Source organism: Chiloscyllium plagiosum, chromosome 13 (genome assembly GCF_004010195.1).
Source record: "Chiloscyllium plagiosum isolate BGI_BamShark_2017 chromosome 13, ASM401019v2, whole genome shotgun sequence".
NCBI classification, from domain to species: Eukaryota; Metazoa; Chordata; class Chondrichthyes; order Orectolobiformes; family Hemiscylliidae; genus Chiloscyllium; species Chiloscyllium plagiosum.
In genome coordinates this window covers 62778084-62799202 of record NC_057722.1, presented here as the reverse complement: position 1 = coordinate 62799202, position 21119 = coordinate 62778084, and the positions used below count along the sequence as shown (strand labels likewise).

The 21119-nt window shown below is 44.2% G+C and overlaps 1 protein-coding gene across 4 annotated transcripts in view; it reads right to left on the bottom strand.

Annotated features, from left to right (window-relative positions):
- Positions 1–1811: 1811 nt before the first annotated feature.
- The window catches only part of fgf12a (fibroblast growth factor 12a), a 339524-nt gene continuing 320216 nt past the window's right edge, over positions 1812–21119 (bottom strand). For all 4 annotated transcript variants that reach the window (XM_043702611.1, XM_043702610.1, XM_043702612.1 and 1 more), the window contains one exon: positions 1812–2212. In XM_043702611.1, the coding sequence (XP_043558546.1) occupies positions 2091–2212 (122 nt within the window). In that variant the 3' untranslated portion in view covers positions 1812–2090. The remainder of the gene's footprint in view (positions 2213–21119) is intronic.

The following is a 21119-nucleotide window of genomic DNA, read 5'->3' as shown; positions in this document are numbered from 1 at the left end:
CCTCCACAACATCACCACAGCACGGCTTCCATCTCTCTCATCAACCCTCACCCATTATTTAGTTACCAGGAGTCACAGTGATTCCAAGGAGCTTTTCGTAAGTTATGCACTCTGTAAGTTTGAGAACATTCAGACATTCCATGGTAATGTCCTAACTTACAATAAGCCTTGCAGCAATGGTACTTCTGCCTCCTGACCTAAACTGTCCTTCAGTCAAGCAGCAGCTCATTCTGGATTAGGGGCTGATGCTTGTTTACGAAATCCCTCATTCATTCCTGTCTGCCCAACAAAACAACCTCCATCTCTTCCACCTTGGATGTTTCTGTGCTGCTGTAATTCAGGTCTCGTGTTTATCCCCCAATTTTAATCATTCTCTCACCAGTGAAAGTTATCAAAGCTTTACCCTCTGGAATTCCTTTATTAAACCTCTTTGTCTCACTGCCTCCCTTTTTCTCTTTAAACCTTTCCATTTTCAGCAAGATTTTGGTCTCCTGCCCCAATGCCAACTTTGTTTGACTTGCTGATTACACCCAAGAGGGCTTTCAATTCTTTTAAAAGGTGTTATATAAATGCAAGGCATTATTGTTGGTGTAAAATATACACCTGTTAAGTCAAGGGCTTTTTAAGGAGAGAGCCAAAATTACAGTTCTGTGAACCATCCATTTGTGTTAATTGTATCTTTTTGTTCTGCAGCTAATGACTGTCGGCGTGTATCATTGTCAGCGCCAACCTGCACTCCTTAAGCCAACCAAACCAGCAGTTAATTAGAGCCGTAAGGCTCGATAATGGGTGAAAATGTAAGTTGAAGCTGCAGTGTTGATGTGGAATCTTGCAGCAACAGAAATATGATACCGCACACAGGCAGCCAATATCATGAATGTGTAAATGGGCTGGAGACTTGTTTTAGCAATCCAAATCCATCCAGACATTCAGTGCAACTCAAATGTCTTGGGAACAGTCAGCAATCCCGAATATGGCAGAACAAAATGGTCGCAAAACATAAACCACCAAACCAGTGAGCTGGAAGCTGTTCAAGGGGGCATATCTAAAAATTCAACATTATCTCTCTGTGGGTGTTTTTTCAATTATTTCATGGGATGTGGGTGTTGCTGGCAAGGGCCAGTACTTATTGCTCATCCCTAATTGCCCCGGATAAGGTGGTGGTGAGCTGTGTTCTTGAACCTCCGCAGGCCGTGGGATACAGGGTTACACCCACAATACTGTTAGGAAAGTCTTGAAAGGTGGTGACCAGAATTTCTGCAAATTAAGATCATTCAACACAAATGGGCCCAGTATGCACAGGCTGGGTTCCTACCATGCTCTACCCTCAAAGGATGAGTCTGGACTACTTTCAGAAGAAGGACTTGGAAATGGGTGAGGAACTCCATGGTGGGGTTGGGATTGAGGGTGGAGAAACTTGAATGAAATGCAGTCTATTTCCCAGAGGCTAACTGTTCACCCAGCCAAAAGACATGGCGCCGTCATGCCCAATAAGAATTGGACATTGTCTTTATGTTTGACCAGTTGTCCTTTCCTTTTCTAGTACTGGAACGTCACTAAGATGACATGGCGAGTTCTGGATCCTGACAAGAGTTGGTTGGGGCTCAGTGAAGGTGTGGCTAACACCGTCAGAACACAGAGCCCTGTATCTGCTGTCTGAATGAACAGTGATGGGTTCACTCCTCACATGATACTTGGTGATTGCTAAACAAAATCCTCTCTTCGGTTTTAAGGATTTCAACAGTGGAGAAGCAAGAAAGGCCTTTGGATTTTGAGGGATATTTGTTTCAAATCTCAAACGTATAGGGTAATTTAAGTTTCTTTTTTTTTCCTTTATTTAACGTTTTGTAGATGAGTTTACCACAGGGTCGAGAGTTTTGCATAAGAGGAAACAGAATGAAAATCAAGTCCTGATTTAATGTTTCTTTGTTCATTCAGGCAATGGCTTCATCAGTTCATCTAAGGGATTGCATTTTCAAAAACATCCTCACTCCTGGATTTGTTTGTTCTCTCTAATTAAATTCTTTTTTGTTTGATTCTTGTAAGTTGTGCATATGGATTCAATTCAGCTTGCTGAGGCCTTGGTCCTGCTATGTGGACTCCTCCTGATTGACTACCTTGCCTCCATTCATGGTTGGCGTTCCTGAACTCTTCCGTGAGCGTCCGGCTTTGTCCCCGATTTCATGCATCGATGGCTCTCTGTACATGCAAACTGGAACAGAGAAAGAGGAAGGGAAAACAGAAAGGTCAAACTCAGACTTGCTCTTAAATCAAACAAAAGGAAATCTCACAGTCGGGGAGTTTTCTGCCCCATCATGCATCAGCTTCTGTTAAAATCATGACATTTCCTATCAAAGGACTTGATGGCAGCTCCGCTCTGAATAGTTAATTGCTTCATCCTTTCATTTCGGTGAGCAAACATTCATTCTAAAGTGCACACAGTACAACTTCACAGAATGGTTACAATGCAGGAGGCTATTCAGCCCATTGATTCTATACTGGCTCTCTGAAGGAGCAATTTGTCGAGTGCCATTCCTCACCCATCTCTCCACGGCCCAGCACATTCTCCCTTTTCAGATAATAACCCGAGTCCCTCTAGAAAGCTTCAATTGAACCTGTTCCCCACACTACATCCTCAGGCGGCGCATTCCAGATCCTAAGCACTCGCTACAAAAGATCGCTTTCTCTCAGGCTGACCTTGCTGAAACATATTTAAAGAGAATGTTCACTATAAATGCTCTGCCTACGCATCCGTCCAAAGCAAGGAACACCGGTTATCAAAAACTCCTGTGTCTTTAATGATTTTGAAGGCCTTTCTCATTCCAGAAATACCTCAAACTGTCTCAACATTAAGGTCCTCATTGGTAATATTTCCCACCTATCGCTCGATAAACCTCTTCTGCCTTTACATCATGCCTTAAAATGTGCCCCTTTCACCAAGCTTTTGGCATGCCAATATTTCCCTGTGTGGCTCCAAGTCAGCCTTCACTTGTGAATTGTCCCTGTGCAGTGCCTTGGCATGTTTTACTATGTGTTAAAGCCAAGTTGAAATTTATCTTGGATGAAGCAGTAAACAACAACATTTTAGGGTTAGCAATTCCAACATGCAATTGCCAATAGAGCTCTGAGCCCATAACAACAGCTATGCTCCTACTCTCAGAGCCCTGCACTCAGTCTCACATTTCTCAGAGAGCTTGGGACAATGTTCAAATCTCGAAACGGGATCACAGTGCAAGAAAATTTTGGGAAGCACTTGCTTAAAACTGAATGCAACAGAATGAAATTTCAGTCAGTGCTTAGAATAGGTGGGAGATCTGACCCAGGATTATGCTACGAGTCCAGAGGAATTTTTGAACCGTTTTGTTAAACAACTCACCAAAATGCTTAAGGACAAGGGCACACACTGATAGTAAGAATGGAATAATACAGAAAAATATCCTTCAGGTTTTAGTTTCTACCATCAGAATTGCCTTGGACCAGTCTGGGGGGATTAACCTTACAGTCGATGTCATGCTGAGGTATTCTGGGAAGGGTGTCCTCGCAGTCAGTGTCACGGTGAGGCATTCTGGGATACGTGTCCTCACAGTTGGTTTCAAGGTGAGGCATTCTGGGAAGGGTGTCTTCGCAATTGGTGTTGCAGTGAGGCATTCTGGGATCAGTGCCTTCACAGTCAGTGTCACGGTGAGGCAGTTTGGGATGGAGCAGTGAGCGTGTTCAAACTCTCCTAAGCAGGAACTAAACACTAAAGGACTGGTATAGGGTATAGGGGTTCCAACTCATTGGGCACTGGCGTGAGTAATTGGACAGGAGAGAACTGTACCATCAGGATGGGATCCGCCTGAACTGAACTGAGACCAAAACCCTCGTGAAGAGGCTAAGTAGGGTAGTCAGAAGGACTTAAACTAGTTAAGAGAGGGGGACTCAGAACAAGAAATTGGACAGAGAGTATGGAAACAGTCAGGAATCTAACTTCCGACACAACAGATAATGGGACAACTATGAGAAGGGGGACAGTCAATGGAGGAATGAGGTGTTGTACTTAAATGTGTGCAGCAGATGAAACAAGGTAAATGAGTTTGTAACGCAGATTGAAATTGACAATGTCATGAGTATCACAAAGACATGGCTGCAAGGAGGTCAGGAACTAAATATCCAAGGATACACATCTTATCGAAAGGACAGGCAGATGGGCAGTGGCGTGTGTTTGCCTTTTTAGTAGAAATGAAATTTAATTGATAGCAGAAAGTGATGTAGGGTTGCAAGGTGTAGAATCTGTATGGGTAGAATTAGTCATAGGGTCATAGAGATGTACAGCATGGAAACAGACCCTTCAGTCCAACCCGTCCATGCCGACCAGATATCCCAACCCAATCTAGTCCCACCTGCCAGCACCTGGCCCATATCCCTTCAAGCCCTTCCTAGTCATATACCCATCGAAATGCCTCTTAAATGTTGCAGTTATACCAGCCTCCACCACATCCTCTGGCAACTCATTCCATACACGTACCACCCTCTGCCTGAAAAGGTTGCCCCTCAGGTCTCTTTTATATCTTTCCCCTCTCACCCTAAACCTAGGCCCTCTAGTTCTGGACTCCCCGACCCCAGGGAAAAGGCTTTGTCTATTTATCCTATCCATGCCCCTCATAATTTTGTAAACCTCTATAAGGTCACCCCTCAGCCTCCGATGCTCCAGGGAAAACAGCCCCAGCCTGTTCAGCCTCTCCTTATAGCTCAAACCTCCAACCCTGGCAACATCCTTGTAAATATTTTCTGAACCCTTTTAAGTTTCACAACATCTTTGCGATAGGAAGGAGACCAGAATTGCACGAAATATTCCAACAGTGGCCTAACCAATGTCCTGTACAGCTGCAACATGACCTCCCAACTCCTGTAATCAATACTCTGACCGATAAAGTAAAGCATACCAAACACCATCTTCACTATCCTATCTACCTGTGACTCCACTTTCAGGGAGCTATTAACCTGCACTCCAAGGTCTCTTTGTTCAGCAACTCTCCCTAGGACCTTACCATTAAGTGTAAAAGTCCTGCTAAGATTTGCTTTCCCAAAATGCAGCACCTCACATTTATCTGAATTAAACTCCATCTGCCACTTCTTAGCCCATTGGCCCATCTGGTCAAGAACCTGTTGTAATCTGAGGTAACCCTCTTCGCTGTCCACTACACCTCCAATTTTGGTGTCATCTGAAAACTTACTAACCATAGCTCCTTTGCTCGCATCCACGAGAAACCACAAAGGAAATAATACCCTGATGGGAATTATGTACAGGCCTCCTAGCAGTAGTCAGGATGTGAGGAAGAAAATTAAATCAGGAGTTTAAAAAAAGCATGTAAGAAAAGCTCCATTACAATAGTCAGAGGGAATTTCAATCTGCAGATGGACTGGGAAAATCAGGTTGGTGGCGGATCTGAAGAAAAGGAATTTGTGGAATGTCTATGAGATGGCCTTTTCGGCCATTAGGAAACAGAAAATTCTGGATTTGGTGACGTGTAATGAAACAGACTTGATTAGGGAGCTTAAGGTAAAGGAACCCCTAAGGGGCAGTGACCATAAGATGATAGAATTGACCTTGCAGTTTGAGAGGCAGAAGCTGGAATCAGATGTAATGATATTACAATTGATGAAAGGTAACTACAAAGACATGAGGGAGGGGTTGGTCAGAGTTGATTGGAAGGGGACACCAGCAGGGAACACGGTGGAGCAGCAATGGCAGGAATTTTGGGAGTATTTCAGGAAGTGCAGCAGAAATTCATCCCAAGGAAGAAGGAACATACTTAGAGGAGAATGAGGTAACCATAGCTGACTAAGGAAGTCAGGGACAGCATAAAGGAAAAAGGAAAAGCATAAAATGAGCTGAAGATTAGTGGGAAGCCAGAGGATTAGGAAGCCTTTTAAAAACCAGCACAGGATAACTAAAAAAGCAATAAGGATGTGTGGGGGAGAAGATGAAAGATGAGAGTAAGCCAGCGAGTAATACAAAAGATTGCATGAATTTTTTTAAGATATCTAACATGTAAAAGAGAGACAAGAATTGATGTTGGACCACTGGAGAATAAAGCTATAATGGGCAACAAAGAAATGGCAGAGGAATTGAATTTGTACTTTTCATCAGGCTTCACAGTATAAGACAGTAGCAGCGTACCAGAACTTCAAGCGAATCAGGGCAGAGGTGAGTGCAGTGGCCAACACTAAGGAGAATGTGCGGAGGGAGCTGAAAGGTCTGAAGGCAGATCGATCACCCAGACAGGATGGACTACCCATCCCCCACCCCACTCCCAGGGTTCTGAAGGAAATAGCTGTAGAGATTGCAGAGAGTGGACACTTAGGAGAGGGCACTGCTCCATCCCAAACTCTTTTTAAGGATGGCCGCTGGTGACTAGTGGAGTTCCACAGAGAAGCACAACTATTCACGTTATTTACTGACAATCTGAATGAAAGATCTGAGGACATTGTTGCTAAGATAGGTACGGGGACAGGTAGTGTTGAAGAATCAAGGGGGATGCAGACAGGCTAGGAGAGTGGACAAAGGAGTAGCAGATGCAATATAATGTGGCCAAGTGTGAGGTTATGCACTTTGGAAGAATAGAGAGGTAGACTGTTTTCTAAATGGGGGTAGGCTTCGGAAATCTGAAGCTCAAAGGGACTTGGGAGTCCTAGTTTAGGATTCTCTTAAGGTTAACATGCAGGTTCAATTGGCAGTTGGATGGCAAATGCAATGTTAACATTCATTTCAAGAGGCCGAGAACACAAGAACAGAGATGCATTACTGAGGCTGTATGAGGCGCTGGTCAGACTGCATTTGGAATACTCTGAGCAGTTTTGGGCATGTACTTAGAATTAGAATGAGATTTTATTGTCTTTTGTCCTAAAGCACGGGGATACAGGAGTACAGTGAAAAGTGTATAAAGTTGCCATTGCCAGTGCCCTCTTAGGTTAAATTAGAAAAATAAAGAAATAAAATTGAAAGCAGAGAAAGCGAGAGGAGAACAATAATAGCTGATGGAATGGGTGAATCTGTCTTGGGTTTCAACTTGAAACCGGGAGTCCGCGCTGTGCAGAAAGTATGGGCTGGTGTTAGAGAGGGTCCAGAGGACATTCACGAGAATGATCCTGGGCATGAAGGGCTTATGAGGTGCAGGTGAGCACTCTGGGTCTGTACCCGATACAGTGTAGAAGGCTGAGGGGGAATCTGGTTGAAGCTTCCAGAATACTGAGAGCCCTGAAGAGTGTGGATATGGAAAAGGTATTTTACAAATAGGAGAGATCAGGAACTTGGGGCTCAGCTTTCGAGGGAAGGGATTACCCTTTAGAACTGAGATGAGGTAGAATTTCTTCAGCCAGAGGGTGGTTAATCTGTGGATCTCATTGCCACTGATGGCTGTGGAGGCCAAGTCATTGAGGGTCTTTGAGACAGAGGTAGATAGGTTCTTGATTAGGAAGGGGATCAAGGGTAATGGGGAGAAGGCAGGAGAATGGGATTGTGAAACATATCAGCCATGATCGAATGGTGGCGCAGACTCAATGGGCTGATTGGCCAAACTCTGCTCCTTACAGTTTGAAAATAAATCGGAGTGACCTAATGTTCCATTTCTCATCTTCCTGTCCCACCCGGGGAGAGGTTTGGTGGGTGAGTACGTGGGGAGTAATTTGGCCATTTTATCTCAGGATAATAAAGATGACACAATCTACTCTTACCACTGATAATGTTTGCCGAGCTCAATGGGGAAGTGGTTAACTGGAATCCCTTTGGTCATGTGAGGATTAATGGTTCTTAAGTATGCCAGCACACCGAGTTCTTGTCACTTAGATTTGTGCAGTTCTGCCTCAAATAGTGAATTATGCAAAAAATGTCTCTCGCCGGCATCATTTTCTCTTTTGTATTGATTCGACTCATGCTGCTCCCTCCTTCCTCCTAGACTCTGAATATCCAATCCTGCGTAATTGTTCTCCTCCCTACATCTTGACAAATCACAGATCTTCCATTCCAACTGATTCATTTCCTCACCTCCCACTTCCTTTCCTCCTGTAACCTACAGGGTTCAGTCACACAAAGACTGGCGTCAATTAGTTATTGTGCACAGAGTTCATCTCCCATTCTCCCGTCCAGAACCGCATTAGACTTGTCCAATTATGTTTCTTAGAAACACCATGCTATATTTCAGTCTATTGAAAGGGCTGTACAGATAAAAGGTATAACTTGCATTTACATAGCACCTTTCAGGATGTCAAAAGGCAGTGTAGAGCCAATGGTGTACTTCTGAAGTGCAGCCACTGTTGTTGGAATCACACTGGCCGGTTGTGAGAATGATCTGATCATGTGGTTAGAGCCAATGTACTAAAGAGACAAATATAACCTTCACAGCTTTAGGGAAAGTGCACCTGCTTTTCTCTGAGACAGCGTCAGGAAATAGTTTCTGTCCACCCGAGAGGGCAGACTGATCACTCACCCGAGAAACAGAACTGAAAATCATAGAACCTCCACAGCGTGGAAACAGGCCCGTTTGGCTGTCGGCTCCACACCGACCCTCTGAAGAGCATCCCACCCAGGCCTAGCCCACTTCACTATCCCTGTAGCCCTGCATTTCCCATGGCTAAGCCACCTAGCTTGCACATCCTTGGGCACTACTGGCAATTCAGCGTGGCCAATCCACCTGCACACCTTTGGACTGTGGGAAGAAAGTGGAGCACCCGGAGGAATCCCATGCACTCATGGGGAGAACATGCAAACACCACACAGACAAGTCGCCCGAGGGTGGAATTGTACCCGGGTCCCTGGCAATTGGGGCAGCAGTGCTAACCATTGAACCAATGTGTTGGCCACTTGGACAATACTCCCACACAGAGAAATGAACTGGGAGCATTATGTCCTCAAGTGTTTGGATTGGGACATAAAGGACCTTCTGTCTCAGAACTAGGAGTACCACCCACTGGGCTTGGTTTGCGTTCCTGTATCTAATAGAGATCAAACTCACAATTAAAGGGGAAGTGACAGGAATTTGAAAATATCCCTGTCACCATGGGAGCCATCAATAGATATGGGCCTAATGCATCAATATTCACTGACTCTGCAAGTCCCACATATTAATATTTCATGACTGTGCAAGTGTTACACATTAATATTTGATGGCTGAATATTAATGTTTAACATTCAGACACAAACATAAAAAAGGGAATTCAATGTTGTCCTGGAGTCAGCACTTATTGCAAGTTTCCAAAAGATATTTTATAACATTTATTTTTAATGTAACTTATTTTTGCTAATCAGTACCATATGAAAGAAATACCACTTACATCAGTATCCATCAGGGTCTTCAAACACTCTGTTATAGTTCATATCCAGATACATACTGTGGCTACAAGGGCAGGTCAGGGGCTAGGATTTCTGTCAGAAGTAATTTACCTGCTATCTACACAAAACCCACTTACCATCTACAAGGCACAGGTTAGGAATATGGTTGGAAACCCTCAGCTTGCTGAATTAATACAGCTCCAGCAATACTCAAGAAGCTCGATATACTTAAGGTCAAAGTAACCTGCTTGATTGGCACCCCATCCACCACATTCAAAACTCACTGACTTCATTACTGATCCACAGAGGCTGAAGTGTGTGTCATCGAAGGGTCAGTACTGAGCGAGTCCAGCACCGTCAGAGAGTCAGTACTGAGTGCTGCACTGTCAGAGCTCATTACTGAGGGAGTGCCGCACTGTCAGAGGGTCAGTACTGAGAGAGTGCTACACTGTCGGAGGGTCAGTACTGAGGGAGTGCTGCACTATTGGACGATAAGTACTGAGGGAGTGCTGCACAGTCAGAGGGTCAGTACTGAGGGAGTGCTGCACTGTCAGAGGGTCAGTACTGAGGGAGTGCAGCACTGTCAGAGGGTCAGTACTGAGGGAGTGCTGCACTAACACAGGGTCAGTACTGAGGGAGTGCCGCACTGTCAGAGGGTCAGTACTGAGGGAGTGCAGCACTGTCAGAGAGTCAGTACTGTGGGAGTGCCGCACTAACAGAAGGTCAGTACTGTGGGAGTGCCCCACTGACAGAGGGTCAGTACTGTGGGAGTGCCGCACTAACAGAAGGTCAGTACTGAGGGAGTGCCGCACTGTCAGAGGGTCAGTACTGTGGGAGTGCCGCACTGACAGAGGGTCAGTACTGTGGGAGTGCCGCACTAACAGAGGGTCAGTACTGAGGGAGTGCAGCACTGTCAGAGGGTCAGTACTGAGGGAGTGCAGCACTGTCAGAGGGTCAGTACAGTGGGAGTGCAGCACTGTCAGAGAGTCAGTACTGTGGGAGTGCCGCACTAACAGAAGGTCAGTACTGTGGGAGTGCCGCACTGACAGAAGGTCAGTACTGTGGGAGTGCTGCACTGACAGAGGAAAATGGCAGTTACAGTGTTGACATGTTCCAGTTATTCTAGTGAATCAGAGGAAATGAAGCCTTAGAAAAACATACCCATTCACAGCACTCAAGAGCACTGTATATTGAACTTAGAGACGGATACATGGACCAATTTTCTTTTATTTATGAACATGCAGTGAGCCCCACAGGCTGAATCACACTGTACAAAATACAACACCTTTACCGAACAGTGTAAGGGCACAGAATTACAAAACAACAAATCAGCAATGCAGAGTCACAGAACAGAGGATTCAAGCACGTTCACAAAGCAATCTTACAGCATTTAAACTAGTTACAAGGATACATGGAGCCACAATTAGCAATTTAAACACACATGCTAATTATACATGATTGGGAATTACAGTTGTGTAAGGAGGCAGTATTCTTTCATTGACCTAGATAGGCTAACAAACATCTGTTTCAGGACATCTGTACAAATTGAATTGAAATCATTGGACCCAAAGTTCACGAAACCGATGAAAAGAGTCACCTAGGCTTTGAGAAGGGAATTCTTTAAATTGTTAGCATGTGATTGTTTTTTTGGTCACCTTGCTATAAGAAGGACATTATTAAACCGGGAACAGTGCAGAAGAAATTTACAAGGATTTTGCCAGGACTTCAAAAGGTTTGAGTTATAGGAAGCTAGGAGAGTTTCTTTGGAGCGTAGGAGACTGAGGGGGCACCTTATAGAAGTGTGTTAGATCATGAGAGGCATGGATAGAGTGAATGCACTCAGTCTTTCTCTGAGGACTGGAGGACATCAGTTTAAGGTAAGACAGGAAAGAATAAAAAGGAACCTGAAAAGGAACAAAGAGGCTGGTATGCATATAGAATGAACTGCCAGTGGAAGTGGTTGAGGCGGGTACATTAACACCATTTAAAAGGCATTGGGACAATGGATAGGAAAGGATTAGAAGGATTTGAGCCAAGTGCAAGGAAATGGGGTCAGCTGGATGGACATTTTGGTTGGCATGGACTAGTTTGGGCCAAAGAGCCTGTCTCCATACTGTAGGACTCTATAAATCTGTACAGATAGACCACTTAGGACAGCTACAGTGTGAGATCTAACCCAACTAATTTATCTCCATTTCTCTCCTGTCCTCAGGGAACATTGCGGTGTCTATAGAATGACGATTTCTGCTGTCAGTGTATAAGGTGCTGACCCTTGTGCGTGACTTAGTAAGCAGTACTCTCCCCTCTGTATGGACTGTAATCTGTTCAAGTTACATTTGCAGAACCTTGCCAGCTGACACTCCCAGGTGCCATCTTTTGGATGAGGTGTTAAGCTGAGACATCCATTTTTAATTATGTCACTGGATGCTAATGGTTGACAGATGGAGGCAATGGATCAGTGGTGCTGGAAGAGCACAGCAATTCAGGCAGCATCCGAAGACATGCTGCCTGAATTGCTGTGCTCTTCCAGCACCACTGATCCAGAATCTGGTTTCCAGCATCTGCAGTCATTGTTTTTACCTCGTTGATTTTAACCCTACTGCGAATCCTCTTGCAAGGATGCCTGCCTTGAAGAAGTTTTCCTCCTCTCTCTACAAGAATCTCAGGGAGTCTCTCTCTCACTGCAACTCCCAGGTCATTTCCTCAGCCCTGAAGACTCTATGCCACTCTCTCCCCACCCCCACCCTCCTCTAGCTTATCTCTCCACGCTTCAGGCTCTCTGCCTTTATTCCTGATGAAGGGCTTTTGCCCGAAACGTCGATTTTGCCTGTCTTCGGAGGCTGCCTGAATTGCTGTGCTCTTCCAGCACCACTGATCCAGAATCTGGTTTCCAGCATCTGCAGTCATTGTTTTTACCCAGATGGAGGCAATGGCCTAGTGGCATTATCACTGGACTATTAAACCAGAGACTCAGATAATGTTCTGGGGCCCAGGTTTGAATCCTGGTGGAATATGAAGTCAATAAGCACCTGGGATTAAGAGTCTAATGATGACCATGAATTGAGTGATGGAAAAAATAACCCATTTGGGTTCACTAATGCCGTTTAGGGAAGGAAACAGCCATTCTTACCTGGTCTGGCCTACATATGACTCCAAGCCAACAGCAATGTGGTTGACTCTTAACTGACTCTGGCGCAAGTGAGGACTGCAGGTGCTGGAGTTTAGAGTCGGCAGTGTAGTGCTGGGAAGGCACAGCGGGTCAGGCAGCATCCGAGGAGCAGGAGAATCGTTGTTTCGGGCAAAAGCCCTTCATCAGGAACATCCATTCTCCTGCTCCTCAGATGCTGCCTGACCTGCTGTGCCTTCCCAGCACCACACTCTTGACTCTCAACTGACTCTGGGCAATTAGGGATGGGCAATAAATGCTGCCTGTGAATGAATAAAGAAATGAGTGCTTTAGCGCCACCTTTCCCATTTAATAGTTTCAGACAAAACCATTAGGGTCTCATCAGTGCCACACAACATCATGCCTGTGCTAAAGTGTCTTTTTGGACACCCTTTAGATCTTGACCAGCAAGTAGATGAATTGCTTTATTTATATACAATAAAAATTTGTAAATATATATTACTTTCACAAACATTTTCAAAATCATGCGGGAGTTGAGCAGAATAATTGAGAGAAACCATTCCCTTTCACAAAAGGACTGAGAACTGGAGGGCACAGATAGATGATAAGTTTGCAAGAAATGCAAATATGATAAGAGAGAAAATGTTTTCACACAGCGAGTGGTTTGTGCCAGGAACACGCTGTGAATGGTGGAGGCAGGTTTAGTTGAGGCATTCAAGAGGGCATGAAATGATTATTTAAAAAGAAATAATATTCAGGTTAACAGGGAAAAGGTTGGAAAATAGCAATGAGCCATAATGCTCGTTCAGACAGCCTGAGCAGACATGATGGGCTCAATGACCTCCTTCCTCTCCCAAACTGTTCTGTAATTGTAAGGTGTTTGAGGATGCTCTGCAGGAGTGACTAATGAACAAAGTCTGGCACTAAGCCTCAGTAGGTGATATTCAGGCAGGTGGATTTTAAAGAGCATCTTTCAGAGGGAAGAGAGAAATGGAAACATGGAGAGGTTTCGGGAATGAATTCCAGAGCTTCTGGTCTACATGGCAGATGAGCAAGAAACCAGAGTAACAAGAGTGAAGAAATCTTGGAAGGATTTAGTTTGGGGGAGTTTACAGAGATATTGAAACCAAGGATGAGAATTCGAAAATAGTGTTACTGGGAACCAATATAGAGCATAGAATGTGATGGGTGAAGAGGGTCTAAGTTAAGGTTTGGTTAGCAGAGTTTTGGAGAAGCTCAAAGTTACAGGGTAAGGAAATCCATCAAGCAACCTCGTTTACTGATGTCCTTTAGGAAAGGAAATCTGCCATCCTTACCCTTGCCATCCTTGCTATTCTTCTGGTTGACACACAGACTCTAGAGTCAGCAACCTGTTTGTTTTTGACAATTGTCTAAGGTTGTCCAGCAGTCGCTCAGTACAAGTGGCAATTAGGATCAAAGGGATTTGGAACAGTGTAGGCCATTCAGCCTATTGAGTATGTGCCACCATTTAATACGATCATGGCTGTTTGAACACATACTTTTGTACTAAAAGCATTCCCATAAAATCTTATACCATTGGTAATCAGACATCTATAACCTTGACTGTAAATATTTTCAAAGATTGAGCCTTCACAGCCCTCTGAGGGAGAGAATTCCAAACATTCACAATGCATTGAGTGAAATAAATTTTCCTTATCATTGGGCCTAAGTGGCATCCCTGTAATTTTTAAATTCCACCCCCTTGGCTCTAGACTCTCCGACAAGCAAAATATCTCATCTGCATTTTTCCTTTCTGTCACTTCAAGGACTTTGTAGGATCCAATGAGATCTCCTCTCATTCTTCAAAACTCCAGACAATATCAGCCAAATCTCTCTTCATGGAACAGTCCCACCATCCTGGAGACAAGTCTAGTGAACCTTTGTTGCATCCTTCCATAACAATATCTTGAGGCAGGTAAGGAGACTAACACGACACAGCGTTCTCCAGATGGGATCGAAACAAACTCCTACTCAAGTGAATGAAGATTTCACTACTGCTGCATTCAAACCTTCTTATGATACAAACTAACATCCTTTAGCCTTCCTATCGCCTGCTGCACCTGTTTGTTAGCCTTCAGAGACTAAGCCACTCACATCTCTTTATACATTTGCAACCACTTACCATTTAAGAAATTCTCTGCACATATGTTCTTCGCACCAAAGTGAATAACCTGACATGATTCCACATTATATTCCATCTGCTATCTCTTGTTTATTCGCTAAGCCTTCCAAATCCTTCTGAAAACTCAAGTCACACTTTCCCCTTTGTATCATCTGCATTTTTGAAAATAATACATTTAGACCCCACCTCCAAATTATTGATGTACATCATGAACAGCTGGTGCCCAAGTACTGATCCTTGTAGTACCCCAGTAGTCAGATTCTAGATTAGAGTGGTGCTGGAAAAGCACAGCAGTTCAGGCAGCATCCGAGGAGCAGGAAAATTGACATTTCGGGCAAAAGCCCTTCATCAGGAATACACTTGCTTTGCCCAAAACGTCGATTTTCCTGCTCCTCGGATACTGCCTGAATTGCTGTGCTTTTCCAGCACCATTCTAATCTAGACTCTGGTTTCCAGCATCTGCAGTCATTGTTTTTACCTAGTAGTCAGAGTCTGTCAATGTGAGAATAATCCATTTATTCCTAATCCCTGCTTTTTTCCTTCTTAGCTAATCCTTAATCCATGCCAGTAAATTATTGTTTATCCCATATATTTTAATTTTGCTAACCTTCTCAAAAGCCTTGTAAAAAATTCCAAGTACACTATCCCTTTTGACTCCTCTTTATCAATTTTATTAGTAACATCCTCAACTCCAACGTTGAGGGACGGGCAAGAAATATTGGCTTCGTCCTGATGCCCATATCCCATGAAAGATTTTTGTTTTAAAAATAGGCGACCAGCCAGGAACACCTTTGAGTAATTGAGTCCAGAGGTAACAAAGTTATAGATGAGGGTCTCAGAAGCCAAGTCTGAGGTTACCACATGGAAACACACACCACAAAGTCTGGTGCGCTGGACAATTGCTGACCCCCTCACTTTGTAAAGGCAGTGCACAACAGTAAAATAGAAACCAGACAGCCCCATGATCTGATACTTGGCCTACACTGATTTAACTCCTCTTCATGAAGCTGCAACATTAAAACTGATTTCAGCCTGAGGGAAGGAGGAATGCCAAAGGCTGAATAAAATGTACATGTTCTGAATAAAGAGTGAGACTGGGTATCAGAGGGAAGAGAGAAATGGAGATGTTTAGAGGTTTAGGGAATGAACTCCAGAGCTTCTGGTCCAGATAGAGATAAGCAAGAAGCCAGAATTGGAAAAATGAGGAAATCTTGGAGGGGTTTAGGTTGGGGGAGTCTACAGAGATGGAGGGACTTGAAAACAAAGATGAGAGTTTTAAACTAGTGATATTGGGAGCCAATGAAGAAAGTGATGGGTGAAGAGGTCTCTAAATTTCCATTCTTATTGTTGATGGCAAAGCCATTTAAGTCCTGCAACTGCTGTGCCCCTCTCGCTTTTTTTAAGGTTCTGTTCAATACTCTTTGGTTCTTGGGCAAAATGTTTTGACCTTTCAGCACATCGTCCTCAGCTCACCATCAACCTTTTTTCACCTGATTACCCCCTCATGAATGCTCATGTGATCTTGTTATATGAACAGCGTTTAAGCAGTTTTTCTGGGATCTACAATGCACAACTTAGGAGTGTAATGGAATACTCCCCACTTGCCTGGAAGGGTGCAGCTCCAACATCGTTCAACACCATCCAGGACAAAGCAACCCACTTGACTGGCACAAGCATTCACTCCTTCCACAACTTAGTCACTCAGTCACAGCGTTTGCACAAGGTGCACTGCAGAAATCTACCAGTGTTCTTTAAGCAGCACTTTTCAAACCTGTGACCACTACCATCTAGAAGGACAAGGCAGCGCACACATGGGAACACCATCACCTGCACGTTCCCCTCCAAGCCACTCACCATCCTGACTTGGAAGTATATCGCCATTCCTTCAAGATCACTTGGTCAAAATCTGGAACCCCCTCTGTATGGGCATTGTGGAACTGTGACAGCACATGGACTGCCACAGTTCAAAAAGGCAGCCCACCAGTACCTTCTCAAGGGCAACTATGGAGGGGCAATAAACACTGGCCCAACCAGTGATATGGACATCCCATGAATGAATAAAAGAAACAATTTGCTCAACTGACAAATGCAGAAGAGCATTGTGACTTGTTGCATTATCTTTTGATAAAACACTTTTGAACGATTGAGCCGCTGAGGTTCCTGTTTGGATGTGGTTTGGAATGTTGCCCGGCAATTGAGATGATGGCGTGGTGGTCATGTCACTGATCCCACAATCCTGAACTGAGTGCTCAGAGGATGTGGGTTTGTAATCCCACTGTGGAAAACAGTAATAATACAATTCAACAAAAAACTGGAATTAAACATTAGTCTAATGCTGGCTGCTGTCAGTGGTTGTATAATCCCAAATAAACCAAAGAACTGCACACAGTATCTCAATCACAGCTGGTGCAAAAAGGAACCTTACAAAGTGTCTTAAATGACTGAAAGGGAAAGAAAGCCTTCTGCACACTTCCATGTGAATATCGCTGGTTGATATCGGCTGATCCAGGCACCCCCTGAAACCAATCAGGGTTATGCTAGCAACGCTCTGTGATATTATCTCAAAATATCCATATTTCATTTTCTCAGTCATTTTGAAGTCTGCAAAATGTGGAAAGGGGGTACAACATCTTAAAACAAAGGTAGACAATAATGATATTTGCTACAGGATACAAAGGACATTGTATCAGAGAAACAATTCTTTAAGGATTTTTCAAGGGATGTAGGTGTCACTGCCTGGGTCAGCATTTATCACTGACAGGGCAGTTAAGAATCAACTACATTGTTGTAGGTCTGGAGTCACATAGTGCAGGCCAGTCCTGGTAAGGATGGTAGATTTTCTTCGCTAAAAGGACATTAGCAGACCAGATGGGTTTTTCCTTTGAGAAGTCACTGCATTTGAAACGTTTACTCTGCTTTCTTCCCACAGATGCTGCCAGACCTGCTGAGTTTCATGAGCAATTTCTGCTTTTGTTTCAGATCTCCAGCATCTGCACTTCTTTGGTTTATTTGGGGTTATACAACCATTGACAACAATCAGCATTAGACTAATGTTTAATTCCAGATCTTGTATTATCACCATCTTCCACAATGGGATTACAAACCAACATCCTCTGAGCCTTCAGTTCTGGATTGCGAGATCAGTGACATTACCACCATGTCCCAGAGTCCAGGGCAAAGCAACACACAAACTAATTTACAATACTCAAAACTAAAACTAGGACTCAAAAATAGCAAAGAACTGTCGGAACAATTGTCCAAAATCCACCAAAATGCTTTGAGACTCAGTATTCAATTAAAGATTTCAAAACTGGCACAGAAAGATTTCTGGCGAAAAGCGCGGTGCTGGAAAAGCACAGCAGGTCAGGCAGCATCCGAGGAGCAGGAGAATCAGTGTTTCAGGCATAGGCCTGTTTCTGTTGGGTGAAGTTTTGCAAAACCAAATGGGTAGATGGAATTAAAATATGGATCAGCCATGATCTGAGTGAATGGTGAATCATGGGAGCAGGCTTGAACTGCATTCACGCTCAACTGTTCACAATCCCAAATGCTAGTTATACCCAGAATTTACACGCAGAAACTGGACATTCAGCCCAACATGCTCATGCTAGTGTTTAGACTCCACAAGATCCTTCTACCCCCTCAGTGGCATATCCCTCTATCCCTCTCTTTCTCCACCTTTTATCAAGCTTCCCCTTTGAAATAACTCCACAGAGACCGGTATCCCATCATCAAGTCAGCCTTTATTTACATGTGGAAATTCCCTGACACTGATCCAGCCCAATCAGAGCCAGCTCCCAGAGTGAATAGAACCTCCAACCTTCCTCGTTATATCTGTCAGCCAGGGCTCCCTGACTCAACCAGGTTGACAGCCCCAATAAGGGAACTCATATTCTATCAGGTCCACCTGGCTGACCTCAATTCATCATTTTGCTTCACATGGTATCGAGCCCCACATTCTCACTGTTCAGGATAGGGAAGCCGGGAATGCACTTTGGAAATTTGTTGTTTGGGAGAATTCAGGAGTTAGGAGCAGGAGTAGAGCACTTAGGCCATCGATCCTGCTCAGTCAGTCTTTAGCATCACAGTTAAAAAATCACACAACACCAGGTTATAGTCCAACAAGTTTAATTGGAAGCACTAGCTTTCGGAGCACAGATCCTTCATCAGGTGGTTGTCAATGCTTCGAAAGCTAGTGCTTCCAATTAAACCTGTTGGACTATAACCTGGTGTTGTGTGATTTTTAACTTTGTACACCCCAGTCCAACACCGGCATCTCCAAATCATTAGCTCACAGTTGATCTTTGAGTCCAATGTGACTTTCCCCCCTACTTCCCATTTCCTGACCAACAAACAATCTGTCAATCTCAGCCCTAAATATATTCAATTACAAAGCATTCGCAGCCGTCTGTGGAAGAGAATTCCAAAACCTCACCACATGTTGAACGAAGAAATATTCCTCATCTCCATCTGAAATGACTAATCCTTTATCCCAAGTCTGTGCCCCCTGTGTACTGCATTTCCTGAGCAGGGGAAGAAAATCTCTCAGGATCTACCCTCACTGGCACATTCACACTCTTAGCCTGTAACATATGTCCATTAATTTCAATGGAGAGAAACTACTATATCCCAATACATTCCCAGTTAGGACTAGCAAAGCAAGGGAGTACACATTGAATTGTACAGAGGATCAGAGGAACCTTGGTGTACATGTCCATAGATACACGAAAACCGCAAGACAGGTAGATGAGGTGGTGAAGGCGGCATATGGGATACTTGCCTTTATTAGTCAAGGCACTGAATTATAAGAACAAGACGATTATGATGGAGCTGTATATAACAATAGTTAGGCCACAGCTGGATTACGGTGTGCAGTTCTGGTTGCCACATTATAGGAAGGATGTAACTGCACTAGAGAGGGGGTGGAGGAGATTCACCAGGATTCTGCCTGGGCTGGAGTAACTCAGCGATAAAGAGAGACAATAGAGGTTGGTGTTGTTTTCCTTACAACTGAGAAAACTGAGGGAGGATTACAGTGATTGAAGTGCACAGGATTATGAGGGTGATGAACAGGGTAGATAGGGAGAAACCTTTCCCTTAGCAGGGTCACAATTTTAAGCTAAGGAGCAACAGGTTTAAAGGGGTTTTGAGGAAACAAATGTTACCCAGAGGCTGCACCTGCAAGGGAGATAAAGAGGATTATCCTCAAGACGTTTAAGCAGTATTTAGATGAAGTGCCATAGCGTATAAGGCAACATCCCAAGTGCTAGAAAATGGAATTAGAATAGATGGACAAGATTGGCTGGCCAAAGGGACTTTTCAATGCTGCACAAAATCTGTAACTCCCCTGCTGGAGTGTGGAAACATTGCTCGTATTTATTGTTCAGTCAAGCATGTAAGCTGCTACTACTGCAGTACTACGGCGGACAGGGACGTCCATTGAGAAAATCGATTACCAGATTCATTTCAAAACATTAGTGTGGATGAATTTCAAACAGCTGAACATTATGCAAGTTTAACTTTAAAAAGCTTTTGAAATTGACTACTGAATGCAGCCACCTCATATAAACAAAAAAACCCACAGAGATGGATGTTTCCTGACTGAACAATGTTTGTGCTGATTCATTCCCGTCGAATGCACAACTAAGTCTCCTGGAACCTGGTCTCTGCTGCGCGTTCTAAAATCGTGAGCCTACAATGGGTTGCCAGCTCTGCTATTGGGTTTTTATTTTGCAAAGGTCTTTGTAATGTCAGTGAGCAAAGGAAATGCTCACCAGCACATTGCAATATCTCCATAAGCAGCAAGCAAACGTGCGTGGGCAAAGCAAGCAGAACCCATCAATCACTGTGACAAAGGTTTCTCCAAGTGATTCTTTCCCATTCAAGGCAGCCCGTTGTAGGGGGAGTGTGTTCGGTACAGCATTAAAGTGTACTGTGGAAGATATCGCTGATGAAGAGCTTTATATAAACGAGCAGAAATGATACTCAACAGTGAGCTGGTTTGGAGGAGGGAGAGGACAGTGATGATGGAGAGAAGGGGAGGATTGGGAGAAGGGGGAGGAGGGATAGGAAGGAGAGAGAGGGTGAGAAAGGAGGGAGAGGGTGGAGAGGAGGATGTTATAGAGGACCATGGAGATGAGAGAGGTGGTTCAACAATCTTTAGACAATTTGCTACATCTCAGTACCTCACGCTCTGTCATGTTACCATACACAGCATGGGGGTGATGATTTGAGGGGTAACTGTAGGTTTGACGAGGAGGTTATAAGATACTTTTTGAATAACGGCTAGTGGCATTGATAGATCTCAAGCCCAGGGATCTGATACCAGCCAAACACTCACACTGCTGCCTCACACTGGAATACACCTTCTGATGCACCAAACCCTGCTGCTGCCATGACCCAACCCTACAGCACCCCTTCACTCCTCTCCCCACGGCCCCCTGACCCAACCTTACAGCGCCCCTTAACCCCTCACCCCATGGCCCCCTGACCCAACCCTCCAGCACCCCTTAACCCCTCTCCTCATGGCCCCCTGATCC